This window comes from Grampus griseus (assembly GCF_964374135.1).
Source record: "Grampus griseus genome assembly, chromosome: 8".
Lineage (NCBI taxonomy): Eukaryota > Metazoa > Chordata > Mammalia > Artiodactyla > Delphinidae > Grampus > Grampus griseus.
In genome coordinates this window covers 85,975,997-86,003,404 of record NC_139002.1, presented here as the reverse complement: position 1 = coordinate 86,003,404, position 27,408 = coordinate 85,975,997, and the positions used below count along the sequence as shown (strand labels likewise).

The following is a 27,408-nucleotide window of genomic DNA, read 5'->3' as shown; positions in this document are numbered from 1 at the left end:
TGTCTGTAGCCTATTTTGAGAGTCCTTTAGAAATAGGTGACAAACTATTTAAAAGTTTGTAAATTTGACCCAGCGATTCCAAACCTAAGATTTATGCTATGAACGTAACAGTAACAATTCACAAAAATGAATGTACAAGGATACTTATCGCAATGCTTTTATTATAACAAAATTGGAAATTGTCTATATGTCTCATAATAGGAGATTAAGTAAAATATGATGCATTCATATTAAGAAACATACATCTAGTCATTAATAATGATAATGTAGGTGAATATTTCCTAAGAAGGAAACAAGTTTACAATCTGTTCCAAAAATACAAGTTGTACAAAAATATAAGGAGAATCCTTTAAAAATATTTATGCATTTCTTTTTTATTATATTTGTGTTTATTTTTTATCTTTCCCATTTTATTTTTTTCAGCTTTATCGAGGTATAATTGACAAAATTGTAGTTAAGTGTACAGCATGCTGATTTGATATACCTGGCAAAAGGAGTCCCACAATCAAGTTAATTAACACATCTTACAAATTCACCTTTAAAAAAATTTTTTTTGGTGAGAACACTTAAATTCTACTCTCTTAGCAAATTATACAATACAGTGTTATCAACAATAGTGAACATGTCATATGTTAGATTCTCAGACCTTATTCATTTTATAACTGAAAGTTTGTACCCTTTTACCAACCTCGCCTCACCTCCCCCACCCCTCAACCCCTGGCAACAGCCATTCTATTCTCTGTTTCTATGAATTCAACCTTTTTTTTTTTTAGATTTCTCATATAAGTGATACGGTACAGTATTTGTCTTTCTCTGTCTGGCATATTTATTTAGCATAATGCCCTCAGGGTTAATCAATGTTGTCGCAAATGGTAAGATTTCCTTTTTTTAAGGCTGAATAATAGTCCACTGCATTACATACCCTGCACTTTTTTATCCATTCATCTGTCTATAGACACTTAGGTTGTTTCCATACCTTGACTATTATGAATAATGCTGCAATGACTATAGGAGTACAGATATTTCTTTGAGATAATGATTTTATTTCCTTTGAATTTCTACTCAAAAGTGGGATAGCTGGATAGTTCTATTATTAATTTCTTGAGGAACCTCCGTACTGTTTTCCATAGTGGCTGCACCACTTTACATTCCCACCAACTGTGAACAAGGGTTCTCCTTTCTCCACATCCTTGACAGCATTTGTAATTGCTTGTCTTTTTGATAATAGCCACCCTAACAAGTGTGAGGTAATATTATATTGTGGTTTTGATATGCATTACCCTGATGATTAGTGATGTTGAGCACTTTTTCATGTACCTGTTGGCCATCTGTAATGCCTTCTTTGGAAAAATGTCTGCTCAGGTCCTTTGTCCATTTTTTAATTGGATCATCTGGTTTTTTGCTATTGAGGTGTATGAGTTCCTTGTATATTTTGGATATTAACCCCTTATTGGATATATGGCTTGCAAATGTTTTCTCCTATTCCATACATTGCCTTTTCATTTTATTTGGTTGGTTTCCTTTACTGTTCAGAAGCTTTTAAGTTTGATGTAGTACCACAGGCTTATTTTTGCTTTTGTTGCCTTTGATTTGATAACAAATCCAAAAAATCATTGCCATGCCCAGTGTCAAAAAGCTTACCCCTATGTTTTCTTCCAGGAGTTTTACAGTTTCACCTTTAAGTCTTTAATCCATTTTTGGTTGACTTTTGTGTATGGTGTAAGATAGTGGTCTAGTTTCATTCTTTTGCATGTGGATATCTACTTTTCCCAAAACCATTTCTTGAAGAGACTATTATCCCTTGTTGTATATTCTTAGTGCATTTGTTAAAATTAACTGACCATTAGTTAATTAACTAATGCACTAGTTTATTTCTGTACTCTCTATTCCATTTATCTATGTGTCTGTTTTTATGCCAACACTATAATGTTTTGATTAATATAGCTTTGTAATACAATTTGAAATCAGGAAATGTGATGCCTCCAGTTTTGTTCTTCTTTCTCAAGGTTGCTTTGGCTATTCAGGGCCTCTTATGGTTCCATACAAATTTTAGAATTGTTCTATTTTTGTGAAAAATGCCTTTGAAATTTTAATAGGGATTGCATTGAGTCTGTAGATCACTTTGGGCAGTATGGATATTTTAACAATATTAATTCTTTCAATCCATGTACATGAACTATCTTTCCATCTATTTGTGTCTTCTTCAATTTCTTTCATCAGTGTTTTATAGTTTTCAGTGTACAGATCTTTCACTTCCTTGGTTAAATTTATTCTTAAGTATCTCATCTTTTTTGATGCTATTGTGAATGAGATTGTTTTCTGAATTTCTCTTTCTGATAGTTTGTTGTTAGTGTATAGAAATGCAACTGATTTTTGTATATTGATTTTGTATCCTGACACTTTACTGAACTAACTTATTAGTTCTAACAGTTTTTTGGTGGAGTCTATAGTGTTTTCTATATATAATACCATGTCATCAGCAAACAGATAATTTTACTTCTTTTCTGATTTGGATGCTTTTTTTTTTCCTTGACTAATTCTTCCTTGTGTTAATTATTTACCTCTTGTCTTTCAGCTTGTGGCTGCCCTTATGTTTTCTAGTCAGTGATGGTGAGCCTGTAAGACTGAAAATGACACTTCCCTGATGCTTCTGCAAGCTGGATTCCGGTTAGGCACTGCCTATTGGGAAGCACTGGCAGGAGACTGGAAGGAAGGAGGGGCGGGGGAGTCTCCTGCTGATTTCCAGCCCCTGCATGTCTCTCTCCGGAGGTCTTTAGGCACTCTGATCCCCAGCCCCAGGATGCCCTTTCAGGATCCAAATCACTAGCTGTGAAGTTGTCCTTTTCAAAGGTCCAATACCAATCAAGTGGTACCCTTTCAAGTAGGGTTGCCAGGACTCCTCTATATGACATGTCTTGTGTTTAATGATTGTGCTCTGTATTCTGTACTGACTTTGCCCCAATGCCTTCAATGCCCTCTAGACAGCTTTTCTTTTCCAATAAATTACCAAGTATCAGCAGTTAGAGTATTTTTTTGCTATAGTAATTGAAGCTTAAGTCACTTGAATGCAACATAGCTGAAAATCATACCTCCACAAATATAGTTATGGACAATTCCACATGGTCTGTCCTGCAGGTTTGACTTAGGATAGGCCAAAAAGGAGGTTTGAGAATTAAAGTACTGATTCTTCTTATCATCAAGAAAGAAAAAGATTGTTCTTTGGTCAAAGTCCCAGGTCATGAACAAGAAACCACCACTAGTTAGAGATAACCTGTGTTCTGAAAATCAACCAGTCAATGACAGCCTCACTCCAATAACGCACACTACGGAAAGTTAGCAAATCACAGATAGCCCCCAAACTTCTGAAATTGAGCCAGTTGGTGACAGCCGGTACACCTCAGCACACCAGCTCACAATGCAATTGTCGAGCGTGTTTTCTCATTAATGGACGTTCAGTAGACAAAAGAACAAAATAAGCTGGATGTGACCACTGTAGAAACTATTTTACAATGTAAATGAAACAGATTGTAAATTCAAGGACTTATACATGCAAATTCTGCAACACAAAGAAACGTTAGGGAGACCCAAATCACCAGGGAAATATAATTAAAGAAACAGGTAGGTAACTTATGTAGTTATAATTTATTTCAGATAGAGAATGAATAATATTTTAGTATAAATGTGTCCCATGTGATATTTTTCTTTTATTTCAATGTATATGCACATAAGCAATTAGAAATCATTCAAATTTAACTAGGTTTCCTGGTGGCGTTGTTTATCCTTTGTTTTTTTGTTGTTGTTGAAGGTGGTGATGGTGGTGGTGGTGGTATGTGTGTATGTGTGCTAAATCTGGCGACTTCAAGACTCTGAGTATCTGCTGTGAGTTACCTGCTCTGATATGTTCGTGATAGGGACAGAGTAAAGGGCCAAAGTAGGTAATTAAATAGTTAATCCCACTAGGGGATTGTAAGTAAAAAAAAAAAAAAAACAAAAAAAAACCCCTGTAAGTTAATGATCACTCAAGAAAGCAGGTTTGGGGCTTCCCTGATGGTGCAGTGGTTGAGAATCTGCCTGCTAATGCAGGGGACACGGGTTCGAGCCCTGGTCTGGGAGGATCCCACATGCCGCGGAGCGACTAAACCTGTGCACCACAACTACTGAGCCTGCGCGTCTGGAGCCTGTGCTCCGCAACAAGAGAGGCCGTGATAGTGAGAGGCCCGTGCACTGCGATGAAGAGTGGCCCCCGCTTGCCACAGCTAGAGAAAGCCCTCGCACAGAAACGAAGACCCAACACAGCAAAAATTAATTAATTAATTAATAAACTCCTACCCCCAACATCTTCTTTAAAAAAAAAAAGAAAGAAAGAAAGAAAGCAGGTTTGCTTAACTGCAAAACCAAGCAGGCTTGCTTAGCAACAAAACCATGCAACAAAAGCATGAGACATGCCCCCAAACAAAAAAACAATGGTGGCATGAAATCCACATCCTGCCCAGTAAGCTCAGTGAGTTAATAATCCCTAGGACGTGATCTCTGCACACATAAAAATAATAATTTATGGAAAGGAGGCATTTCAAAGTGAAAGACCCTCATTGTCCTACAACCTGAAATAATTTTACCAGAGTGCCCTGACAGTCCCGGCTTAACCATGTAGGGAAAAGAAAACTCCCCCACCTGATGAGGAGGAGCTAAAAATGGAAGTTTAATGTCTACTAAAAAAAAAAAAAAAGTGGTCTTTTCCCCCTCCCCACTTTTCTTTTAATTATGAAACTGTAGCCTACTAAGTTCTTGGGGCACAGCACCCTCTCACCCACCCGCTTGTAAGCCTCACAAGCATCCTAGCCTAATAAATCACTTCTTATCTATCACTTTGCCTCTCACCAAATTCTTTCTGAGCTAAAGCATAAAACACCAGAGCTCCTCGAAGCCCCCCGAAACACCACCTAGCGATTTCATTAGCACCAGCTGTGAGGTGACCCCTCTCAGAGATCTTGACACCAGCTGCACGGGATCCCTCCCTTAGACATCTGATCATTCGATCCTCAGGCACATACTTCCAGCTCCTCTGTTCTATAAGCTCTTTTCCGTTTTGTTTCCAGAGCCCTGGGGTGGTAGCTGCTTCTGGCAGTCCTAATTTCTGGATCCCCTCAGTATTCTTTCCCTGCTCTTTCAGCCTTTGCACATTGTCTAACAATTCTTTGTGTTAAATTTCCTCTTTTGAAATATGGAGCATGAATTCTTTTTCCCCAAAGTAACCTGATACATTCCTCAACTGTGTGTTATTCCATGATAAGGGGGTGGGGTGGAGAGAAGAGTGTCCTCTTCTCACTTACATTTTCCTCTGTGCCTCCTCCTTGACTCCCAGGTGCCCAGTTGCTCAGTCAAGGCAGAGGGTACTATGACAGTGTGCAACTTACAAATGGCCCAAGACAGCTGAACAGGCCAGGCTTGTAGAGACCACCAGGTCATCACTGGACAGAGTGGGACAAGAACGCAAGCTTTTTCAGTAGCAGTAGCTTCTATTTGTGTCAAAAGAATTTCCAGTTGGGTATCCCCATCCTTTTGGTGGTTCCATTGGTGTAGCGGATTAGAGCATAGATTCAATGGGCTGCCATGGATAGACACAAAGCCCATATATACCTCATCAGTCTTTTTAAGTAGGTTGTTTTCCTCTAGATTTTGCCACTTCGTAACTATGTCCACAGGGGATGCCCCATATTGTTATGCCTCTATTAATTCAGTCTTTGGGTGTCCCAATGGCCTGACCAATTGCTAGACCATTAGGGATGTTCTGTGTGTGACAGCCATGGAAATAGCTCAGATCTCCTGCTGCAGGTAGCATCATTAACTGACAACTCCCGTTTGATACCCACAACGTTTCTGCATCAAGGTCACACTTCCTCTGGGGTGCTCCCAGTCCAGGCCTGACCATGATGGGGTGTTAGCGCAGGCCAATCCCGTGGGTCTCTGGACTACTCCAGTGGGCAGCTTTGGCTCAAGGACTCTCCATCGGCCTGGCTGAGACATTCTTAGAGCTGCAGTCCAGTCTGAGATTCTTCCTTCCCAATCCTCTTTCCTCCACCTTCTCTTTTCCCAAGCATCAGAATTGCATCATGGTCTGAGGCTCTTTTTGCCTGTTCTTACTCTCTATTTTTTATCCCTCACAACCCCTACTCACAACCGCAGTGCATCTCTCATGAATCTAATCCTATCCCAGCATTTGTTTCTTGGAGGACCCTAATGGACACACTGCGTAAAGGTTTGTTTCTGTCCATCTTGGGGCAGCGTGCCCTACAGCCAAGAATAGCATCTGAAGTTTACCACATTGTTCAGTATGTCTAGTGCTGAACTCCACAATTTATGGCTGTGGCATTCCATGGGGTTTGCCCATCTCAGAAGCAAGCTATTTCATCAGTGAACCATGCTTTTTTGTCATATGGAAGTCTTGTTGAAGAGGTCCCCAGTGAGCCAACTGCTTACGTTTAACAGTAGGTGGGTCTCTCTGTGTCTAACGGGTGGGCAGCCACCTGTTCCTGAAGTTGGCTGAGGTATCAGGAAACAGGCTTGGGCCTTGACTGGAGGGACCATTTCTATATCACTACAGAACTTTCTGGGTGTTCCAGTTCAGATGGTATAGGACTCAATGCAAGTTGAGAATGTCAGGTGGCAGAGTCATTTTCTTTTCACTGACAGTCTCTTTTTCCAGAATGGGCTAGCTTCAGGCTTGGCAACAGAAGGAAGTTCTTGTAGACCTGGCTGACGAGAAAGTAGAGTCCCATTTCCACAGTCTACAACCTGCTTCAAGATTGAACACTGGTATCTGTGATTCCATGGGTGGTAAGGAGATAGGAGAGGAGGCCTCCAGCACAGGTTTGCTTTACTGATGACTGGATCACTTTCCAGGCTTCTTGCCACATGTGCCCCCTCCCCACGTGTGGTTGTTTGTCTGGTATATAAAGGCTGTAGTGAAATTCCTAGGTACGGAGAGTCTTGTTTCTAAAATAGGCCAATCAGAGGTTGGGCCTCCAGTCCCATAGCTAGTAGCCACACAGGAAGCACCCAAGAAGGTCCCATGAGTGGCAGAATCATTTCTTCTTCTTCTTTTTTTTCTTTTACAGATTTATTGAGGTATAGTTGATATATACCAAAAGTTTCACATATTTACTGTATACCTTTTGAAGAGTTTGGACATATACATACCCCTGTGATACCATCACCATAATCAAGGTAATAAACATATCCATCACCTCCAAAAGTTTTTGAACCCATCCATCTTTGGTCAATTTTTCCAACATGGGACATGATGGAATCCATGAAGTACACTCAATGCTTGTGTCATCAATATAGTGGAATGTTTGGCCCCAAGCAGCAGTTCTCACTGTTTTAGCCTGAGTTCAACCCACTGATGATGTACTAGGGAGTTTCTTACAGTACTGCTTGCCTGGGTGGGTGAAGGCAAATGATATCAGTCAGGGTCTTACAACAAAACAGACAAAACTTTCAAAGGGACATTACTGAACGGAATTCAATGAGGAGATCACGTAAGAGGTATGAACAGGATGAGGGAACAAATAAGGGATGGTGAGGTGCCCAGGGATTAGTAAACAGGGGGGAGATGTCTCCAAGCCTGAAAGAGCAATGGGAAGGAATAGTGTTACCATAGTGGGACAAGCCAAAGACTTCAAAGAGGGCACCAAAAAGTTTGGTCTACACAGAGAAATACCCTAATTTCTCTTTTCTCCCCCGCTCCTCAGTTGCCGACCAATGCTTTTCATTGGCTGAACCCCACCAGAAGCCAGATGACAAGAGAACCCAGGTGAAGGAGGTCATAGAGATCAGCCTCCCAGGGCACAGAGATGAGCATAGGTCAGAGACTGAATTTTCCCTTCTTCCTGGAAAGTATCCCACCACCCCACCAAAAAAAAACACTGGCCCATCCAAGCCCACATACCAAGCATCACTGGTTCAGCCACTCTTATGATGTCTGTCAGGCACTATAGCAACAACAGTGGACAAACTGACCTGCATAAGCCTCAAAAGGACACTGTAAGACTCCAGACACTAGTGGCTTCCCCAGCCCTGTAGGCTATTGAATTGGATGGCGTTATTTGGCTCCCTGACCTGTATAACATCTTGTATGAGAAGACTGCATTTTTCTCTGTCCCTGCGAGGAGCTGTTGTTTCCATGATGCAATCTTGGTAAGCTTTGGGATTACAGGCCATTCTTGGCCACACCTTCAGTATTCACCATATTAGAAGCCACCAATAGGGGACACTTTGCGTCCAATAAGCAGGTCCATTCACCATGTGTCCAGAAAATTCATATTAATTATACAGGTTGCAAGAAATCAAGAAGCATGTTCCAGACAAAACAAAACAACAGACATATGCTCAGCAAATTCAGGAATATTTAAAGTCTTGCCTACGGGAAGAGCAGGAGTCCCAGAACCTCGTTTGTGTGACTGCTGGAACTATGCGTTTAAATCTTACCTTCATTCTAGGCTTTTCATTAGCCATGGGTTTGTCTGTGTTTTTGTTCCACAGAAACAGCTAAATCCCTTCCAGATTTTTGCATCAACCCATCAGGCTGGATGCCTTTCTGAGCAACATTGACAGCCCCTAACCTCCCTACCACCCTGAAATTTTATTCTTCTCCCTGCTTTCAGCCATGAAGCATAAGCATAGTCTTGAATTTTCCTGGGCTCTGTGGAGGCAGGCTTCCTTTTGACCAATCACCAGCAGCCTTGCAGCCCGGTTTTCCTTCTGAATGACGCACTTGTCTGCGGGAGCTGGTGTCTGGCAGTTCCATCCTGGTCCTCCCACCGCCTCATCTGCCTCACCACAACTAGGAGAGCTGACACCAAGGCTTGAACGGTCCAATCCCAGGCCTGCCCTACAACCTGCCAGGAACCCCTGAGAATGTATCCTGCCCCTGAGAGGCCCAATTGGTCAAGGCCCTTTCCCAAAACACTGAGCATGAGACAAAGTGGAGTCTGACCTTCGTGCAGCTGCTATTCACGGGCCCAGGACGCATGCCACCAAGGCCATGCAGTGTCAACACACAATGTTTGGGGCGGGTCTACAAGCAGAGAAGGAGGAGAATGCACGTGAACTCCCACCCCACCCCACCTCCCGCCCCATCCCAATTCACAGCTTTCATTGTCCCACTGGGAGGCACACTTAGGCTGGGCAGAAGAAGACTGGACACATCCCAGAGGGTGGTCAATAGAGAGGGACCCTAAACTATGGTGTTTTACACATGGGGGGCCCCTGGGCACCATTTACACCATTTAGCAAGCGCCTCTAAAGCTCAGTGTCTGCTGTCTGTCCTGCTTGCCAGCAAACTCAGATCTGCTGATGCAGCTACTTGCTAAACCATGAAAACGAGGGAGAAAACAGACTGCAGGGTCATGCGGATTTGTCTCTCCCCGAGCAAACAGGTGTATCTCTCACCTTCTAATGAGTAATTGCATCAAAGCAGGAACAGCACTGTGTCTTGATCCCTTCCAGTCCTGAGCCCAGACCCTCGCATGTGATAAGGTATGAATGATGTCTGAGGGATTTACCAAAACAGCCAATGGGAACCTTGAAGCTAAGGTGTAATCATGTGTAAGGAGGTAGGCATTGTGCACTAAAAACTGCTTGCCAGTGAAGGCAAGAGAACATGTAAGTATATTTACTTCTCAGGCATTATCTCTATTCCTGAGAGAATAGAGAAATCTTTTTTTTTTATGCCACACATGAACTCTTCTTTCAGAACCTTGTGCTTTCTGACCTACCATAGGAATATTAATGGCAAGCAAATTCTGTTTTGGTGAAATCCTTCCATGCCCTTTAGAGACTAGCTTCCAAAACAATTAGCAGACTTGGAGAAACTGTTTCTCCCACCAAGGCACAAAGGCTATGGAGCCCTCACCCTCAACCTTAGCCCAGGGGACCCAAATAGCCAAGTCCCAGCTTCCTCTTCCTACCCCTTTCCAGCCATGATTAGGGGTATGGCGGTTGATAACAGGAAGCCACAGCCCAGGAGAGGGCTGTCCTGGGTCCTGCTCAGCTACATTGCTCCCCCAGCTTCCTCTACCTGCTTCTACCATGTTGGGGACAGAAATGGAGCCTGGGCTGGGACCACTTCCCCAGGGAGGTGTGGGCTGTCACAGCAGGGGCCAGCAACCTGATGTCACTCCCCAAGGATGGCAAGAGCTCTGAGCCCTGCCACATGGGAGAAGCAAGTCCCCTGCCTGAGCACCCCCTCCTGGCCTTATAGGAAAAAAATAACCATTTGAAAAGACATAAAAACATATATTTTTCCTTTTGCCTTAGGCTCCAGTATGGCTTGCATAGCACTGTGGGATCCCGTTTTTGTTTAAGATTTTGTTCATCATGGGTTTTTGCATTAATTTTTTTAAGTATTGTATTAAAATATTAACATCATCTTGATTACTGGTTTTTTGGTACTTCCTTAAATTTTGTGCCCCAAGTGAGCGCAAATCTTGCCTCACCTTAATCCTGGCCATGACAGATTAACTTCACACTTCTGGTCTTCTCATTAGGTCATAACTGGACCAAGTCCAAAGAGAAGGAAAATGCAATAGGATAGCAGAAGCAAATGCAGTCCACTTGAAACTCCTACCAGTTTTTCGATTTAAAACAAGTAAAGTAGCCCATCTGAGGGAGAAATAGACAAAATGAATTAGAATCAAATGCCTTTATAAGCATTTACCTATATCAACAGGCAAGGTTCCCTTGTAAACAGAAATGACAGCTCTGTCTTCATCCATTCAACCTGAACTTAAACTTTCTACTTGTTGTAGAAAGGCCTTGGGGTTACAAGGATGAAAAAGACTGAGAGTTTACAGCCTGGTGAGAGAGACAAACAGGGAACAACTGACCTGAATCTGGTTCAATTAATGCTCTAAATATGTGCATAAATAGTTTGGAAATACAGAGATGTAAGCAGAGGGTTTTGTTTTGTTTAGTTTTTGGTTTTTGCTGGGTGGCTCTCATTTTACCTGTGGGATTTTAGTTTATGAAGGTGATTGAATGACGACATGGCAAGATCAGTGCCATTGAAAGAAGATTTTTATTACATTTCCCTAGAGAAAGGGGCACACGACACTGTGAAGGTGCCCAGTGGAAGCATCAGGTTTGGGTCAGGAGGCAGAAGCAGGAGCAAGAGGCAAATTTAGGCCAGAGCTTTATTGGAGTTTGCACTGGGCAGGGCAAGTAAACAGCTTGGGATTGGCTAATTTGAACAATAAATGGTGGGCTTTGGGCTATAGAGGTGTTCTCTCATTGCCTGGTACCTAGCCCTGAGACAATTTAGGCAGGGGAAATAGTGGCTCGGTGTGTGACAGTTAGATAAAGGGGGTGGTTGGCTTGCATATGAGAGGTGCGTCCATGTAAGTTGTTTGCTATCTTTAGGAACGAGCTAGCCCTGGGGGGAGGGGGGGCAGTCTCTCCCCAGCCAGCAGGATTTTTAGGATGTCAAAACATCATAAGACACAGAAAATAAAAAATGTAATTAATACAGTGGGGGGGGGGAGAAGAGGGGTTATAAAATTAGACAAAACCATAATTATAAAGCATTAATGGCATGGTGAATAGAAGAAATGGAGTGTTTTATTGTTGGGGGTGGGTGAGATGGGAGGGGTAGAATCATTTCCACTTTTCCAAATAGTTAGGAGAAAACTTTCTCCAGGATGTGGAAGAGTTTGGAAAACTTAGTGATGGATGTATACTTAGGCTTGGGAAATTAACATTTATTGAATATCTAGCCAGGCACTTTGCAAAAATCTTTATCAGCATCCGTAGACCACTTTAGGGAATGGTTGGTTTTTAGAGTAAACAAGCTCATAGAACTTAGGTATAGTTAACTAGTCCACCATCTCACTTCTAGTAAGTAACAGATGTGTGAAGTTCGTGTCTGACCAGACTCCCCACAGCTGCTTACACCATATTGCCTTTGGAAAGAAACGGAAAAGAAGAAATCCGATAAGTGATGTATTCCTTAGCTCACAATCCATGACACGTCTCCCACCCCCATTTTAATACCATCTTGTCTAAGCTGAAGAGTGGCCATCATGTGCCTCAATCAAGCCCAGCCGGGTCTCAACCCATCCCTTCACACCGGAAGTACTTAACCCTCCGAGATTAAATCTTAGCAAAAAAAAAATCCATTTAATATACGCTTTGCATTGCCCTAATGGGCTGAAAAATAACCGGGACAACCTAATTGAGAGAGGCTGACCCTTAGATTCAGACCCCATGCACCGTTTACTTGGGAGAGCGTTAAAATTATGCCCTCGACGACCATTTCCCTAGTTTGGAAGAAGAGCCTCTAGTTGATTCCCAACTCTGCCCACTACAGAGCGGACAAGGTTCCTGCGCTGTGCAAGGGACACGCCGGGCGAGGGAAGCTGAAGGGAGAAACGAGGAATTTCTAGGTCGGAAAACGAAGAGAAGCGATGGATTTGGGGGCCAAGGGCAGAGAGAGAACTTACTGTGAGATTTGGGGGCACGCTTCGAGGATACCGGATGTAAAATTTCGCATGAGGGGCTGGAGTGACCCAAGCAGATTTAGTAATAAAGGCTCATAGGGGTCCGGGCTGGGCAAGTTTAGGGACCGGAATGGGAGGAGAGAGACCGGGAGATCTAAGGGTGAGCATGTGGGCACCTGGCAGAGCTCGCGCAGCTTGGCTGAAGAGGTACCCGAGACGCAGACGGACGCCACCGCGCTGGCCCTTGACCCGCAGGACGGTGGGCGGAGCCTTCCAGGGAGCCGCCCATCGGCCTCCCCGTGGGCGGGGCTATCCTGTCGGTTACACAACAAACCTGTGCAATCGGCTAGGGAACTGCGAGGGCGGTGGCGGAGGGGGCGGGGCCGGGGCGGGGCCAGGCCTGCACTGGGCCAGGCAAGATGGCGGCCGTGGAGACCGAGTCGGCGCCCCTGACCCTAGAATCGCTGCCCACCGATCCCCTGCTCCTTATCTTATCCTTCTTGGACTACCGGGACCTAATCAAGTAATGGGACGATGCGCACGGCAGGGGTGGGGTCACGGGTGGGGAAGGAGGCGTAAGGCAAGAGGGACGGAGGCCCGGCTCGCCGACAGGACCTGGACTCCCGTGACAGCCAGGAGGTGACGCCAGGGCCGCCCTGATCCTGCAGAGCCACCCGGGGGCAGGGGCGAGACCGGGGCGGAAAGGGCCCCGCCTTGAGGTCTTCCTCCCGTCCCGGGCCCAGGCCTGAGGAGCGACAACAGCTCTTTCTCCCAGGCTGTGGCGAGGCCCAGTTGGAAGCGGGGCCAAGTGCTCCCCGCTGCCGCCGCGCGGACCCCAGCGCCCCGCACCTCCCGGCCCCCGTGGTCTTTGCCCGCTAAGGGCAGCCCTGGCCGCTTTGGAAAAGTCCCCGTCCGGGCCGAGCGCTCTTCTCTGCCTGGGCCAGGAGCCTGTAGAGTCAGGCGCCAAAGTGGGCAGGTGGGACGCCGGAGAGGAGCCAGGCGACCCCCTGACCCCTGGGTGCGACTTACGCAGCGACGTAATATCTGGCAGGGCTCACTTTCGGACTTCTGTGCTAGATAATTGTTTCGCTTTCAGCGTTCCTTCTCACGGTTGCATGTTGGATTTTGTGTTTTGGTACTGACTTCCGGTGGTGCGGTACAGGTGACCATTTTCCCTCCTGTATGCTTTGGGTTTCCCAAGTTACCGGCATCTGTTCCAAAAATAAACACCGGTTGCTGGTAGGGGTGGTTAAATGCCCAGTTACTTCAGCGCTTGGGACCGTCTGGGATGGTGGAAGAAATGGCGCTGTTTACACCCTTGACAGCTGGTGGCATGGGTCTTTCTTGTGCCACCACATATATTTGCAAAGGAGGCAGACTCGCCCTCTTAAGGATAGGTAGGCGAGATTCGTTTTGTTTTGTTTTGTTTTTTGGATTAACCATTGGATTTTAGTCATTTGCTGATTGTACCCTGTGTTGTCAGGAATCCTTTTAGAAATACAGCCTTCTTGAAGTTACTGGTAGCTGTTGGTTGGTTTAGCTAAGTGGTGACAGAGGGATAATTCCAGTTTCTGGCTGCTATCTATATTAGTACCTGTAACACTTTTATTTTTCTAGAAAACAAATTTTTCTCTACTCAGGCTTGTAATAAAGTTTATCTTTTTCTTTCGAAAAGGCTGTTACAGTTCCAAACTATTTTCATCTGAAATATTCTGTTGCTATAGCCTTTTAGAAATCTAACACATACACACACGCTTTTTGATCTGTGGGCCACATTGCTCCCAGAGTGATTTTTCTAAGACAGATCTGGCTGTCATCCTCCTTAAAAACCTATAATGCCCCTTGTTATTTACAGATTATAACCTAAACTTCTGGGAGCATTTAAGGCCCTTATTATTTGGCATAGTCTACTCTGGCCAAATAGACCTCTGCCAGCACACTTGTGTTTCTTTGTTCTGTGGCTTAAACTCCTGACCCTGCCTGGAATGCCATGCCCCCTTCTTCTGAACCTGGCAAGATGGAATTCCTTTAAGGACCCCCTCTCCCGAGTCCAGTCTCTACCTTTCTCCTTCCTCTGCAGAAGGAGAGGTATTTACCATACCAGATAGATTATGCATTTCTTAAATGTAACGACTGTCTTGTTTATCTTTGCAGAGTCACCATTTATTCAACAGATTTGCTTTTTTTGGGCGCCTGCTGTGTGCCAGCCTATTAAATGTCGGGGAAACAATAGTGAACAAGACAGACAAGGCCCCTCTCGTAAGCTTACAGTCTAGCGGGCAAGATGGAAAACAAATAAGTGCGTAATTACAAGAGCTGCTGTGTGCTATGAAGGAAGTGAACCAGTTGGTCTGTTAAGGAATTGATTCAAATTGGAAGGAGCTGCTGTATATGACGGATAACATAGAGCAGTCCTGGCAGAAGGAACGGTGTTTTCAGAAGCTGATTGGACAATAGCATAGCCTGTTGGAGGAGCTAGAAGACTGGTGTTGCAGGAATTAGGGAATGATTCACAGGCAGAGAGGCTTGGGAAGAGACTAGTGAGATCATGCAGGACCTTGTAAAACAAGGTGAGGAGATCGGATTTTATTTTAAATGATTTTGGTAGTAATCAACATTTTAAACAGAAGTGATCCCTCCATAAATGTTTGTGGAAGTGAACTGAGTTGAATACTGTATTAGGGTTCTCGAGAGAAGCAGAACCAATAGAGAGAGAGAGAGAGAGAGAGAGAGAGAGAGAGAGAGTGTGTGTGTGTGTGTGTGTGTGTGTGTGTGTGTGTGTGTGTGTGTGGTTTTTTATAAGGTATTTGCTCATGAATTATAGAGGCTGAGAAGTCCTACAGTCTGCCAAATGCAAGCTGGAGACCCAAGAAAGCTGGTGGTATAGTTTAAAGGGCTGAGAGCTGGAGAGCTGATGAAGTAGATCCCAGTCTGGGTCTGAAGGCCTGAGAACCAGGAGTGCCAAGGACAAGAGAAGATCAGTGTCTCAACTTAGCGGTCAGGCAGAGAGCAGACTCAACCTTCCTCTGCCTTTTTGTTCTATTCAGGCCCTCGATGATTGGAAGGTGCCAACCCACATTGGGGAGGGCCATCTGGCTAACTTAGTCCACCAATTCAAATGCTAATCTTTTCTGGCAACATCTCACAGACACATCAAGAAATAATGTTTAGGGGCTTTACTGGTGGCACAGTGGTTAAGAATCCGCCTGCCAATGCAGGGGACACAGGTTTGATCCCTGGTCCCAGAAGATCGCACATGCCACGGAGCAACTAAGCCTGTGCGCCACAACTACTGAGCCTGCGCTCTAGAGCCCACGAGCCACAAGTACTGAAGCCCATGTGCCTAGAGCCCATGCTCCGCAACAAGAGAAGCCACCGCAATGAGAAGCCCGCGCACCACAACGAAGGGTAGCCCCCGCTCCCTACAACTAGAGAAAGCCCGCACACAGCAACAAAGACACAACGCAGCTAATAAATAAATATGTTTTAAAAAAATAATGTTTAACCAGCTCTCTGGGCATCCCTTAGCCCAGGAATGTTGACACAAATGCCATAGAATTTTATCCACAGAAAAGTTTCCAGTGTACTGCAACTTCTTTCCTGTAGTTTATAGCCCAAATTTGTCAGGTGTCCTGCCGATTGCTAAGCTCTGAAGGTTATGGTACATATTTGCTGAACTGGATTGGGTTGGATTGAATTAGTCCATTGGGATCATTATGTAATATAAACTGCATAGTTTGAATCTCACTGTGTATCAGAATTACATGTGGCACTTTTTAAACATACACATGCCTGAGGTACAGATCTCACCCCATGCCAACTGAGTAAGAAGCTCTAGGATAGTAGTTTTCATCCTTGCCTTGCATCAGAAATCACCTTTGGTGCATATTCCAGAGATTCTTTTATGTTAACTCTTGGGACAGTGATGGACTCTGAATTCACAAAACTGGAAGGATTCCTATGTTTGCAAATGTTAGTTTGGGCATCTCCTGAGCTTGGCAGAAAAGGATGAGAATTATGTTTGTATAAAATCTGAAAAATGAACAAAGGCTAATCTGTTTACCATCAGTTGTTTTTTAACATGCTCCACTTATGGCCTTGACAAATCCCATGTGATTTAAGATTCCCTTAATTGATTAGCTATTGCCCAAGTGAAATCTTTTATACCTACTTTCTATAACTTGTGATTTCTCTTCTGAAAGGATAGAAATGCATTTTTTAAAATCTTAAGTTCATTCTTTTTGAAAATTAATTATGTAGGGTAGGATTTACAGGATTCAAGCACTATTGTATTAGAAATCTCTGTATAAAAAGAAAATTATTTGTTTCTAACATTCCAAATTTTTGAGCAGCTGATAGTAACTTGAATAGCTATGGATATTGAAACAGAATTGTTGAGAATCTGACACCTTTTATAGGTGGGCTTTCCAATAGTTGCTATAGTTAAAAAGTAATATGGCTGTAATATTTCTTTCTGTTACGAAAAAATTAGAACAAACAAAAGCCCTGTGTATTTAATATCAAATGTCTCACAGATCTTAAAAAGAAAAAGCACTTTGTTTACACCTGAATAACGTTTCTATATGTAGAAATGATTACTGCCCCAATAATAAATATAGGAAAGCTCTTTGATTTGAAATTAACTCCAATGGTTTATATGTTTTATAGACTTTCGTGTGAAAATTACAATTGTAGACATTTTGTGGTTTGTGAACTCAAATAGTTAAGATTTCACTACTCACAAGGTAATTATACTAGCTAACATGTTAAACAGGTTTTAGAAAAGATTGTTTTGCAGTTATAAAGGTAGATAGTGGCAGAAAAGCAAAAGGAATAAAACCTAACATTGAATATTTTCATCTTTACTTTTAAATTGTTTTCTTGTTTTCTTTTATACTAACTGTGAATCTGGTTACTGCCAGTTGTTGCTATGTCAGTCGAAGACTTAGCCAGCTATCAAGTCACGATCCGCTGTGGAGAAGACATTGCAAAAAATACTGGCTGATATCTGAGTGAGTATTTGGGAAATGTATTCTTGAAATTTGGCCCTTGGCTTCCATTAATGCTAGTCTATCCTGATTCTCCTCTCTAACCCTTGTCTCTTTAACCCCTTTGGTGGCCTTTCTTGTGCCTGCCAGTAAATGCAGGTGTTCTCCAAGCTGCTACCCTTGGCTCACTACTCTTCTCTGTCTGTGAAGTCTCCTGCATGCACTGTTGCACTTTGTAGAGACTACTTGTATGCTTCTAACTCCCAAACCTGAGTGTCCACCCCTAACATTCCCACTGAGCTCCAGATTTCTTTGCACAACTGTCTGCTGGATCTTTCTGTTGGATGACCCACAGGGTTCACTGAATTCAGTAAATTTTAATAAATTTGATAGAATACAAGGGTAGATGACAGAAGGTGGGAGTTGGGAAAGATGAAAGAGGGTAGGATTGCTAGTATCTTTTTCTTAGGTTGAGGGGAGTCAGGTAGTGACTGAAGTTGGTGAAGCAAGAAATAGAGGTTTAAATATACTATTTAAAGCTGCAAGCTACTCAACAGAGTGAAAAATTAGTGACAGAGCCTCCAAACATTGGGAGGAGGAAGAATGAGGAAGAGGGAATTTTAAAAATAACCACAAATTCCCAATAAAGTATGTTGGTATAAGTGTCTAAAATATATGCTAATTTCATTTCAAAAGATTTTTAATTTTATTTTTTAAATCTATTTAGGGAAGAGAAAACACAGAAGAACCAGTGTTGGAAATCCCTCTTCATTGATACTTACTCTGATGTAGGAAGATATATTGACCATTATGCTGCTATTAAAAAGGCCTGGGATGATCTCAAGAAATATTTGGAACCCAGATGTCCTCGTATGGTTTTATCTCTGAAAGGTATTGGGAATGCAGGGTCTCCCTTCCCCATTTTAGTTTCATAGTATAAATAGGTTAAATAACTTTGGGTTTCTATCATCTGTGCTAATCCAACATTATCTGTAATTCACCATTCGCATTTGGTCAAGCACATAGAAAGCCTAATTTGCTAAAAGGACCCTGGTTCTAGTGCTTGCCCTATTTTTGCCTACCTCAGCATCCACATGATTATTAGCAGTGAAAGCTTCTTTTTATCCTTACATTTGTTTTACATAAAGAAACTAGTAATGTTATTGTTGCTTGAGGATAACTTGTAATTTCTTTTAAAAGACTTCTTTTTTTATTTGAAAAATTGCCTGCTGTATCAACCCTCTTCCCTCTTTTTAGTACAAGTAAATGTTTATTTGACAATCTAATATTTGAAAGACCAAATATTACAGACTGGGTCTTTAAGCATGTAGGAGCAGCCTAATAGAGTAGGGAAAACTTTCATCCCTATTTTGACATTTACAGAATAATGAAAACTAAGATTTGAACTGAAGTCTATTTGACCCCAGAATCTATGCTGTCTCTACTATACTATTATTGTCCAATTTTGGCAAGAAATTATTAACAAGCTATTTCTCATTACTTTGATTTTTAAATTTATGCCCAAGAAATACATAAATGGATTGCAGATATATTGCTACTTACCTGCTTTAGCCTCCAAGTTTTTTTCAAGTTTCTCCACTAAAAGGAATTTTATATGTGTTTTGGTTTTGCTAAGCTGAAATTGGGATCAGTTCTTCTCAAATGTGTACCTTTTGAACTAAGGACTCTTTTGACGTGGCATTCCTTTTACATTTCATATTTCTGCTGTACGTTTCCATGCAAATATGAATTTCATACAAATCATGATTGAATGACCAGGTACTTAAAACTGAATTGCTAGGAGGTAGAAGAAAGAATGATTTGGCAGAGAGAGTACAGCTTTGAAAGAAAGTACCCTTGATTAATATTTTTAATAGGTTTTTTCCTTGGAAGAAAAGAAAAATATTATCCACTTGGTGTATGGGGTTAAATAATTTCAAGAGGAAAATAATTCAGAAAATAGGTATTTGGTAATGATAAGTAAAATATGTAAGGGTTTGCAATAGCTGTTATTTATTAAACACAAAGCTAGGTACTAAGCCAAGTACTGTATATTATTCCGTTTAAGTTGCCAAAATCCTATGAGGTAGGTCATTACTAGTCTTATTTTATAGGTGAGCTACCTGAGGCATAAAAGGCTAAGTAAGTTGTTTGCTATCACAAAGGAGAGCAGAGCCAGGATTTGAATATAGGGCTGACTCCAGAGATGTGGTCTTACCAGCTGTTGAAGGGAGAGAAGACCTATCCTATTTTGTTTAGAATGTATTAGGAGTCTTAGAGAGCTAGTCTAATATTAGAATATTTGGAATATGGGAATATAGACATGGTTCTCCTTTGAGACACAGAGCTACCAGGAAAGGAAGAAACTAAGGATACATAGCAGCTTCTTCCTTTTTCCTTTTTCTTTATATTTTTTATTTTTTAATTTTTTGAGGGGACACTCAATTGGTATTCCCAGGCTCCCTGCTCACTGTTTTGTACTTAATGGTTGAAGGTGAGGTTGTCAGAGAATTCCTTGTCAGCCTCTGTTTTACTCCCAGGTGCCAGTTCTCTGGGGTCTTTGCCATAAATTGGAATAGAACAAAGGCTCTGATATCTAGAAAGCTGGGGATTCTATTAATGTAGACCTATGAGTTTTAGGGCTGAATCAGGAAACTAGCTGCTCATCTCAGGGGCCATAGTCCCTGACTCAGTTTCAAGGGTATAGAGATCACAGATAGGAAGGAAACTTGGAAAGCAAATAGGCACTGGGTTTGGGAAAATTTTTATTAAGTATCTTGAAATTATAGTATATTGATGTACATTCTACCAATCTATCTCATGGTATATATCTCATATCTTTAAATTTCATATTAACCTTAAGTATTGGCTTAAAATTTTAAAGTCAGAAGGGACTTTTAGAGATCATTTAGACCAGGGATTAGCAAACTTTTTCTTTAAATGACCAGATAGTAAATATTTTAGGCTTTGAGGGACAGATGGCCTCTGTCACAACTATTTAACTCTGTTATTGTGGGAAAGCAGCCATAGACAATATAACAACAAATGGGTGTGGCAGTGTTCCAAGAAAACTTTATTTATGGAAATAGGCCGCAGGCCAGGATTTGGCCTGCAGGCTGTAGTTTGTGGATCCCTGATTTATACCAGCCCTTTCATTTTACAGGTGAAGGAACAGGCTCAGAGAGTTTAGGTGACTTATTCAGGGTCCTGTAGCTAGTGAGTAACAGAGATAGAACTCTAATCTAGGTTTCTTGGCTCCTAGTAATCTTTTCACTGCTTCCTCATACAAATAGTCTGGGGGCAAGGGAAGTACATAAACACTTATTGTATGCCAGGAAAGCACTTTATTAAGCACATGAAGCTTATTTAATCCTCACTGTAATTCTCCTGGGTAGGTGGTATTATCTTCTGTCTTGCAGATGAGGAAACTGGATTAAAGAGATGAAATAATTTGCCAGAGATCACAGTCAGTCTAGTCATCCCTTGGTATCCACCGGGCATTGGTTTCAGGACCTGCTGAGGATATTGAAATATGCAGATGCTCAAGTCCCATAGTTGACCCTTTGTATCCTTGAGTTCCACATCTGGATACAGAAAGCCAACTGTAATTGGTAGAGCTGAGATTTGACCCTGGTCTGCCTGGCTCCCAAACTCTATTATAGTAGGATGCCCCTCTAAATGTATTTCCTTATATTTGTCTTTTGCCATGTTTGCTTGTTGTTATTTTACTTTTTTTCTGCCTTGCTCTCTCTTTTAAAGAAATTCTTGGTTTCTTAATGTTACATGTTAAATGTCCAACGTGTAGCACTAACTATATAAATATTAGTGTTTTTTTTCTCATTCACCTTCTGGTTCAGGCAGCTATTCAGCTTGTTTTCTTTTGTATTGAACTTTTTAAAAAATAAACTTTTCATTTTGTACTAATTTTAGATTACAAGACAGTTGCAAAGATAGTACAGAGAATTTCTGTACACCCCTCACACAGTTTCAGTTTCCCCTAACATACCAACCCATGGGACATTTGTCAAACTAAAGTCTTCACTGGCACTTTACTACTAACTAAATTCTAGACTTTATTCAGAATTCACCAGATTTTCCATCAGTGGAATCCTTTTTCAATTCCTGCATCCAATCCAGAATACTACATTGCATTTAGTTGTCATGTCTCCTTAGTGTCCTCTGGTCTGTGGACACTTCCCAGTCTTTCTTTGTCTTTCACACCGTTGACAGTTTGAAGGAGTACTGGTCAGGTATTTTGCAGAATGTCCCTCAAACTGACTTTGTCTAAAGTATTACTCACGATTAGACTGGAGTAATGTGTTTTCAGGTTACCAGCGAGGTGAGGTGTGTCATCACATAGCTGGGGGTATGTGATATCCGCAGCCTATCACTAGTGATGTTAACCAACCTATAGAAATGTGCACAGATCATAAGTGTACAACTCAGTGAATTGTCACAAGGTGAACATGCCCATTGTAACACCCGTCAGGTCAAGAAGTAGAATAATTATGTGTACCTAGAACCCTCTGTCTTTCTCAGGGGTAACCACTATCCTGATTGCTAATGCCACTGAGTAGTTTTCTCTCTTTTTGAACTTTATATAATTGGCATGATTAAGTATGTTTTTTGCGTGAATTATTTCTGTTTCATTTGTGAGATTCAGCAGTGTTGTGTGTAACAGTATTTTGTTCATTTTTGTTACAGTATAAATACTCCATTATATGATTAGACCACAATTTATACATTCATTCTACTGTTGTTGGATATTTGGGTTGTTTCTAGTCTTTGACTATTACAAATAATGCTGTAAATCATTTTTGATGTACATATGAGCATATTTCTATCAGGTAAATATCTAGGGTTGCGTTTTCTGGGTTGTATAGTGTGCTTGTATTAAACTTCAGAAGATACTATTAATTTTCCAAAGTGGTTTTACCACTTAACATTCCTACTAGCACTTTAATAATGTTGTCATTCTTTTTATTTTAGCCCTTCTAGTGGGTGTGTAGTGGTGATTTTAATTTGCATTTCTTTAAAGATGTAGAATGATAGTTTTATTTCTAGCTTTCCAATCCCTATATGTCATTTCTTTATTTTTCTTGCTTTATTGAACTGGCTAGAGCCTTCAGTGCAGTGTTGGATAGAAATGATAATAGTGAGTATCCTTATCTTTCTGACTGCAGAGGGAAAGCTTTCAACATTTCTCCTTTAAAGCTGATGTTTGCTGTAGATTTTTAGTAGACACTCTTTAGCATGTTGAAGAAAGTCCCTTCTGATCCTAGTTTGGGAAAAGGGTTTTTTGTTTTTGTGCTTTAAACAGATAATTGAGTTTTATCAAATGCCTTTCCAGCCTTGTCATTATCATATGATTTTTCTACTTCATTTTGTTAATGCTCTGAATTACATTGATTGATTTTTCTGAATGTTAAACCAATTTTGCATTCTTGGAATAAACCTACTTTGCTTGGAATGTATTATCTTTTTTATGTATTGTTGGATTTGATTTGCTAGTATTTGGGGTTTTTACATCTATGCTCATGAGAGAGTTTGGCCTGTAATTTTCCTTTCTTGCAATGTTCTTGTCAGGTTTTGGTATCAAGATGATGCTGGCCTTGTAAACAAGTCGGGAAGTGTTGCCTCTTTTTCTGTTCCCTGGAAGAGTTTATGTAAGCTTGGTCTTATTTCTTGTTTAAATGATTAGTAGAATATACCAGTGAAGGCATTCAGTCCTGGAGTTTTCATTGTGGGAAGGTTTTAAATTAAGGATTCAATTTCTTTATCAGATTTAGGACTACTCAGATTTTCTACTTAGTCTTATGTCAGTTTTGAAAAGTTGTGTTTTTCTAGGAAATTGTCTACTTCATCTACATTTTCTAATTTATTGCCATAAAATTTTTCATAATTATCCTCTTCGTAATGCTTGTTAGATCTCTAGTGATTTCACCTTTCCATTTCTTATATTATTTGTGCTTTCTCTCTGTTGTTCTGGATCAGTTTTGCTAGGTAAGGGCTAATCAGTTTTATTAGTCTTTTCAGAGAACTGACTTTTGCCTTTGTCAATCCTCTCTATGTTAATATCTTATTTCTTATTTCATTAATTTCTCTGATTACTTCTCTTTAAGTTTACTGTCACTTTTCTCCTGACTTGAGATGATTACTTAGATCATAGATTTTTCAGCCTTCCTTGTTTTCTTCAAATGCATTTAGGGGTATAAATTTCCCTTTAAACATAGCTTTAACTTCATCCCACAAGTTTTAATATGCTGTATTTTCATTAACATGCAGTTCAGAATATTTTGTGATTTCTTCTTTGACCCATGGATTATATAGAAATGTATTGCTTGATTTCTAAACATTGGGGGCTTTTTTAGTAATCTTTTTAATGTAATTTATATTTTAATTCCACTATGATCAGAGGATATACTCTATATGAGTTCAGTCATTTGAAATTTATTGTGATTTGTTATGTGGTCCGGCATATAATTTATCTTGGCAAATGTTCCATGTATACTTGAAAAGAATGTATATTCTGCCATTCTTGCCATTTAGTACTATATATATGATTAGGCAAAAACTGTTGATCTTGTTCAAATCTTCTGTACTCTTAATGAGGTTTTTGGTCTCCTTGTTCTGTTAGTTACTGAGAGAGGTATGTTAAAATTTCTCACTGTGGTAGGCAGAGTTCTGAGATAGGTCCCAAGATTCTCACCCACTGTGGTACATGCCTGGTATAATGATAGCTTCCCCTTGAGTGTGAGTTGTACAATGGATATAATTGATTTCTGTCTTGTGATTAGGTCATATTAGATGACAAAAGGGTTTTACAGATGTAATGAAGGTCCCAAATTAGTTGCATTTGAATTAATCATTAATCAAAAAGGAAATTATCCTGAGCAGGCCTGACCCAATCAGGTGAGCCCTTAACAGGAACTGGGCCCTTCCAGAAGTCAGAGAGATTCAGAGCCTGGGTGTGTCTCCTACAGGTCATGAATAAGCAAACTGGCAAGTTGTGGAGAGGGCCAGGTGATAAGGAATGGCAGGTGGCTTCTAAGAGTAAAGAGCCTCAATCCTGCAACTACAAAGAACTGAGTTCTTCCAACAACCAGTGAGTTTGGAAGAGAACCCCAAGCAAAAGATGCATAAGGTGCACTAGCAGCCCCAGTTAACACCATGATTTCAGCCTTGTGGGACCTGAGCAGAAGATCCAATTCAGTCATGTCCAGAATTCTGACCTACAGACAATGTGAAATAATAAATGAGTGTTATTTTAAGCGGCTAATATTGTGGCAGTAGAAAACTAATACACCCATTATGATTACAGATATATATTTTTTCCATTTTAATTCTGTCATTTAAAAAATGTATTTGGGGGCTTCCCTGGTGGCGCAGTGGTTGAGAGTCCACCTGCCGATGCAGGGGACGCAGGTTCGTGCCCTGGTCCGGGAGGATCCCACATGCCACGGAGCGGCTGGGCCTGTGAGCCATGGCCGCTGGGCCTGCGCGTCCGGAGCCTGTGCTCTGCAACGGGAGAGGCCACGGCGGTGAGACGCCCGCGTACCGCAAAAAAAAAAAAAAAAAAAAGTATTTTGAAGCTGTGTTATTAGATGCACAAAATTAAACTTATAATACCTGTGTAGTGAATTTAACCTTTTTGCCATTACAAAAAGTCCTCCATTACCTCGAATAATGCTATTTGCCTTAAAGTCTACTTTGTATGATTTTAGTAGCTATTTTAGCTTTCTTTTCTGTATCTACATCTTTAAGATGTGCCTCTTGTATATGATTGTGTTTTGTTTTTCATCTGGTCTGTTTGTCTTTTAATTAGATTATTTAGTCTGTTTATATTTAATGTAATTACTAATACATTTGAGTGTAAATATACCATGTTTCTGTTTTATATTGGTGGCACCTGAGCAGGTATTCCTTTTTTGCATTCTTCTTAATTATCTTTTATTCCATACTTCCTTTCCTTTCTTATTTATCTAACTTTTTTTTAGTGATTAGCCTAGAGATTAAAACATGTATCTCTGACTTAAAGTCTATTGTAAATTAGTATTTTTACCACTTCCTGAACAATGAAAGAACCTTAGAATACTTTAATTTCAATTACCTCCCTCCTGTCTTTTGTATTATAGTTTTGTGATTTTAGTTTTCAACATATTTTATATCCTTGAAAACATTATTATTATTTTACATGTTCAATATTATTTTAGATTTACCTGAATATTTACCTTTTCTGGTTGCACTTTATTTCTTCCTGAATCTTCATGCTTCCATCTGGGATAATTTTTCTTCTGCCTGGAGAATTCCTTTTTGTTTTGTTTTGTTTTGTTTTTAACGAGGGAATGCTATTGCTGAATATTTTCAGATTTTTTTTTTTGTCGAAAAATATATTTATTTCATCTTCACTTTGGAAGTATGTATTCACTGGATATAGAATTCTAGTCAGCACTTGAAGATACCATTCTTCCAGCTTCTATTGTTCTGTTAAGAAGCTGTCTTATTGTTGCTCTTCTGAAGATGACTGTGGCTTTTCCCCTTCTCTGGCTGCTTTTAAGATTTCTCTTTGTCTTTGATTTTCAGCAATTTTCCAGTAATGTGTCTAGATAATGATTTTCTTTGTAATGATTCTCCATGGGGTTTATAGTGCTTCTTAAATCTATGGTTTGATGTTTTCATCAGTTTTGGAAAATTCTCTCAACCCTGTGGTACTGCTGAAAGCTTTGCTCAGCTTCTCGGCCTCTCAGCCTTGTGTTTGCTTTCAGAAGTGGCAGTTGCCTCAGAGACAAGGTGGCTCCAAAGCCCTGGCTAAACTCTCAGTTTCCCTGTTCTTCTGGACCAACCTTCCCCCACCCCACCCCTGCCAGTTCTCACTGTCTTTGAGGTTCTCCAAAAGCCTTGAAACCAATTTTCTGTTGTTCAGTTTTTCTAGTTCTCAGCAAAACGTTTGGTCCAACAACCTGGTGGGCCATTGCTGGGAGTGAATCTCTTCTCTTAGTATTTGTAATTACTGCTTTTTAAAGCTAGAATATATGGCAAGCTTATAAACGTGAAAATCAAATTCAAGGTAATGGCCTCCTCACAGCATGAACCTACACCTATGTCCTATATTTCCCATTAAGAGACTAGGTTAACACTCTTGAACAACATCCATTTAGAGAACTTCTGGAGAGTTTTTTAAATAGAGAAATTTGAGTATATTAGATTAAGAAAAATGAGATATGCTCTAAAGTTTGTATTGTACTGCGAAGAAACTATTGTGGATTTCACTGGTGCCTGCCATTCCATATTTTGCTTAGTGCCAGTGTTTTCCCCATGGAGAGAAAACTGAGAAATTTGCTTCCTCAGTGCTTCAAACGTCAGAGCTAATCTAAAGTGATATAATATTTCTGTGAATTTTCAATTCATTTCCCTATATTTCAGCAAGTACATTTTGGACAGAATTCACTTGCTCTAAGATTGTATCATTGGCTAGCAGATAGATTGCATTTCTTCTTAGATTTAAGGCTTATGGTTTCTTGATAATTTGCTCTTTTGTGCATCTGCAGAGGGGGCTCGAGAGGAAGACCTAGATGCTGTGGAAGCTCAGATTGGCTGCAAGCTTCCTGATGATTATCGATGTTCATATCGTATCCACAATGGGCAGAAGTTAGTGGTTCCTGGGTGAGATGTTCACTGTTTGAGTTATTTTTAATGATACAAGTTATTTTCTAGAATGTAAACAAATTGTATTTGTAGTTACTCTTAACAGATTAAAAAGTATAAGAACTTCCTCCTGTTCCTTATAACAATCCATAAGACAAAATCTATAGCTTGAATTTGATTTTACCAAAATAGATAATGTCTCAAAAACATGGTTTCTATCAACACATCTTTACAGTTAAATGGTTGGGGTGGGCCTACAGGACAGGAGAGGAGATGTGTGT

General features: G+C 40.8%; 1 protein-coding gene across 1 annotated transcript in view; it reads left to right on the top strand.

Moving 5' to 3' along the window:
* The first annotated feature begins 12,887 nt into the window (after nucleotides 1-12,887).
* FBXO3 (F-box protein 3) overlaps nucleotides 12,888-27,408 on the top strand; it is a 30,505-nt gene continuing 15,984 nt past the window's right edge. The window contains exons 1-4 of the mRNA XM_082659155.1: nucleotides 12,888-13,017; nucleotides 17,417-17,506; nucleotides 18,210-18,373; nucleotides 27,031-27,145. Of these exons, the coding sequence (XP_082515281.1) occupies nucleotides 12,914-13,017; nucleotides 17,417-17,506; nucleotides 18,210-18,373; nucleotides 27,031-27,145 (473 nt within the window). The 5' untranslated portion in view covers nucleotides 12,888-12,913. The remainder of the gene's footprint in view (nucleotides 13,018-17,416; nucleotides 17,507-18,209; nucleotides 18,374-27,030; nucleotides 27,146-27,408) is intronic.